At 49.7% G+C, this 3,314-nt stretch overlaps 1 protein-coding gene across 1 annotated transcript; it reads left to right on the top strand.

The window, feature by feature from the left end:
- Window positions 1-579: 579 nt before the first annotated feature.
- LOC306816581 (olfactory receptor 14A16-like) lies at window positions 580-3,103 on the top strand (the record flags this gene model as incomplete). Its single annotated transcript, XM_079333008.1, has 2 exons — window positions 580-633; window positions 2,148-3,103. The coding sequence occupies exon 2, from the start codon at window positions 2,171-2,173 to the stop codon at window positions 3,101-3,103; it is 933 nt and encodes a 310-aa protein (XP_079189134.1). The 5' UTR covers window positions 580-633; window positions 2,148-2,170.
- Between the last annotated feature and the right edge of the window lie 211 nt (window positions 3,104-3,314).

Here is a 3,314-nt window from a genome sequence, read left to right as displayed (position 1 = left end):
GGCTGGGGTGATGACAAAATGATTTTTGCTTTTTATACTTTTTTTCCTAGTCTTGTAACTCTGTAAACTATTATTATATACTTATATAACTAAAATCTTTTAATATCTCTAGTACACCTCCTAGCCTTTCTTTTAGATATTTTTCAACAATAAGATGACCTTCTAAATACATTCCTGAAATAATGTATAGTCTTATTATCAGGAAAGGGACCTACAAGAAGAACATTGGGGTTTTTTTGTTTGTTTCTTTCTTTTTTAACCAGAATGTGAGCAGTCATAGAAAAATAGGGGCAATGAAGCCCTTGGAACTACTCCAATGAGTTGACCCAGGGGTGTATAACAGGGGAAACCCAATCTCCTATTGGATTTTTCTGTTAAATATCCTAGTTAATCAACCTTAATAAATTGTTGGAATTGGGGGCTAGGCGTGCCACATTCCCACTGGGACACCTGGAAGGTTCCAATAACGATCTGTTTTGTATTTTACCATTCTAACACTCTTGCAAGGTTTTTTTTCTCTTTTGATTATAGACAATCAAATGGACAACAGGGGGATGAGAGAAGCAAAACAGGAATTGTAATCCCAGAATCACAGAACATTCTGAGTTGAAAGGGACACACAGGATCACCAAAGTAATGTTTGAACATTTACAGAGACTTCAGATCTGTAACTTTGTGTGGTCAATCTCTCTGCTTGGAGCCTCCCAAAGGGCCTTCAGCCACTCCTCAGCCCCGGGCAGCACCAGCATCCCCTTTGCAGGGCCCAGCAGGGCTCTCCTGAGCTGCCCTTGCCCACCTGCAGACAGACCCTGCCCCAGGCAGGGCCCTGCAGACAGGCAGGTTTGTGTGGGACAGGTGAGGGCACAGAGGGTGGGATGGGCTCTGTGAGCCTGGCAGGGACAGGGCAGCTCTCAGGAGGGAAATGTCCAGGCCCAGGGAGATGCTCAGGGAAGGAGAGGGGGCTGAACAGAGCAATGCTGGGGGCAGGAGGGCACTGTTGGTGTGTGGGAGGTGCCGTGCACAGCTGGGTATGGGAACACTGCCCTGAGTGCCCGGCTGTCTGTGCCCTGCCCTCCTGGCACAGCACCACAACATCTCTTTTTTCTGCACTCCTCTGATATTGTCATTGTTATCTGCTGCTCTCAGGGAGGCTCTGGGATTGCAGCACTGAGTCAGGCACTGCCCTTGGGATTCCTGCCAGGCAGGGGTGTCCATGGGAATGGGGTGTCCAAGCTTCTCTGGGACCTGTGGGGCTGAAGGCAAAGCAATCCATGGTAAAGGGGAGTGAGCTGAGCCCCCTCCCTGAGATCCCATCATGGGCACACCTGGGGGTCTCCTTGCTGTGTCATTCCAAACTCTGAGCTGCCCTCCTGGGTGCAAATCTGTGCCAGAGCCTCTTGGAGTTCCCCTGAGTGTTCCACAGGGAAGTGCAGAGATGTCACAGCTGAGGAAATGCTATTTTATTTGCCAAGGGAGCTGTGAGTGTCCTTGGCAGAAGGGGGTGCTGAGACCTTGCTCAGAGAGCTTTAGAGAAGGTGAGACATTCAGGGATCCTCTGCTCTCAGCAGGGTTTGGTTTATCCCAGGGTGACACAGAAGTGTGACTGTGCTCTGATTCCAGCCAAAAGTGCAAACCCTGGGCAGTTGGGAACAAGCCACTCCACCTTGCCCTGAGCCTCAGGGAATCTTCTGCCTCTTTCATCTCTCAGTGGCAAACTGTGAGTGCAGCAGAAATGCTTGGATTTCTGTCCTCAGAGAACCAGGAATGATATGTGGGTAGGAAAACAAATCCTAAAACCAACTCCAGCCATCCTTTTGATTTGGGAATGCAGAAGCTACCAAGCCTTTCTGCATTAGGAGTGATTCCACAGGCAAATCCTAAATATCCAGCCTTGTCCCTCAGCCACACAGTCACAAACCTAAGGCTGCAGGGCAGGGATGGCTCCTTGAGAGCACCCATGCACAGGCCTGGCTGCTCCTGTCACATTCAGACAGTACAACTGGAGTTCAGTCGGGGATTTTGGTGAAGGATTTCCCAGAGCAGGAACAAGAGTGAGTGAGTCATCAAGGGTCAGTCTACAGGGAATAGCCCAGGTTTGTGTTCAAGCAGCCTCTGCTCACCTGTCATTGTCCTTTATCCATGAACAGGTCCCCATATCCAGAGACAGCAAATGTCCAACAGCAGCTCCATCAGCCACTTTCTCCTGCTACCATTAGCAGACACGCGGCAGCTGCAGCTCCTGCACTTCTGCCTCTTCCTGGGCATCTCCCTGGCTGCCCTCCTGGCCAACGGCCTCATCATCAGCGCCATAGCCTGCGGCCACCACCTGCACACCCCCATGTTCTTCTTCCTGCTCAACCTGGCCCTCACTGACCTGGGCAGCATCTGCACCACTGTGCCCAAAGCCATGCACAATTCCCTCTGGGACACCAGGAACATCTCCTTTGCAGGATGTACTGCTCAGTTTTTCTGCTTGCTTTTCTTTATATTAGCAGAGTATTATCTCCTGACCGTCATGTGCTACGACCGCTACGTGTCCATCTGCAAACCCCTGAACTACGGGACCCTCCTGGGCAGCAGAGCTTGTGCCCACATGGCAGAAGCTGCCTGGGCCAGTGGCTTTCTTAATGCTCTGCTGCACACAGCCAATACATTTTCCCTGCCCCTGTGTAAAGGCAATGTCTTGGGCCAGTTCTTCTGTGAAATCCCACACATCCTCAAGCTCTCCTGCTCCAAATCCTACCTCAGGGAACTTGGGCTGCTTGCTGTTAGTGTCTGTTTGGTATTTGGTTGTTTTGTGTTCATTGTTTTCTCCTATGTGCAGATCTTCAGGGCTGTGCTGAGGATCCCCTCTAAGCAGGGACGGCACAAAGCCTTTTCCACCTGCCTCCCTCACCTGGCTGTGGTCTCCCTGTTCCTCAGCACTGGTACATTTGCTTACCTGAAGTCTCCCTCAGTCTCCTCCCCATCCCTGGATCTGGCCCTGTCACTTCTTTACTCTGTTGTGCCTCCAGCCCTAAATCCCCTCATCTACAGCCTGAGGAACCAGGAGCTCAAGGCTGCAGTGTGGACACTGATGACTGGAAGGTTTCAGGAACATTAAACTGCTAGCCAATTGCTGAAAACCACTTGTAATGAAAGTCATCTTTAATATTCCTTCTTGGTTTCATTGTGGGGTTATTTTTCCTTTGTTTTAGTTTTATCATATTGTCCATAAAAAAAGCCACTCTGTGTTCCATTGCTCATTATGTTTCTCCATCTTATCTGTGGCCACAAAATGTGTCAATAAAGGGTTTCAGTCTTCGTGGCTTTAA

This window comes from Erithacus rubecula (genome assembly GCF_903797595.1).
Source record: "Erithacus rubecula genome assembly, contig: scaffold_686_arrow_ctg1, whole genome shotgun sequence".
Taxonomy (NCBI): Eukaryota; Metazoa; Chordata; class Aves; order Passeriformes; family Muscicapidae; genus Erithacus; species Erithacus rubecula.
The sequence above is the reverse complement of the archived record's forward strand: the minus strand, read 5'-3'. Positions and strand labels throughout refer to the sequence as shown.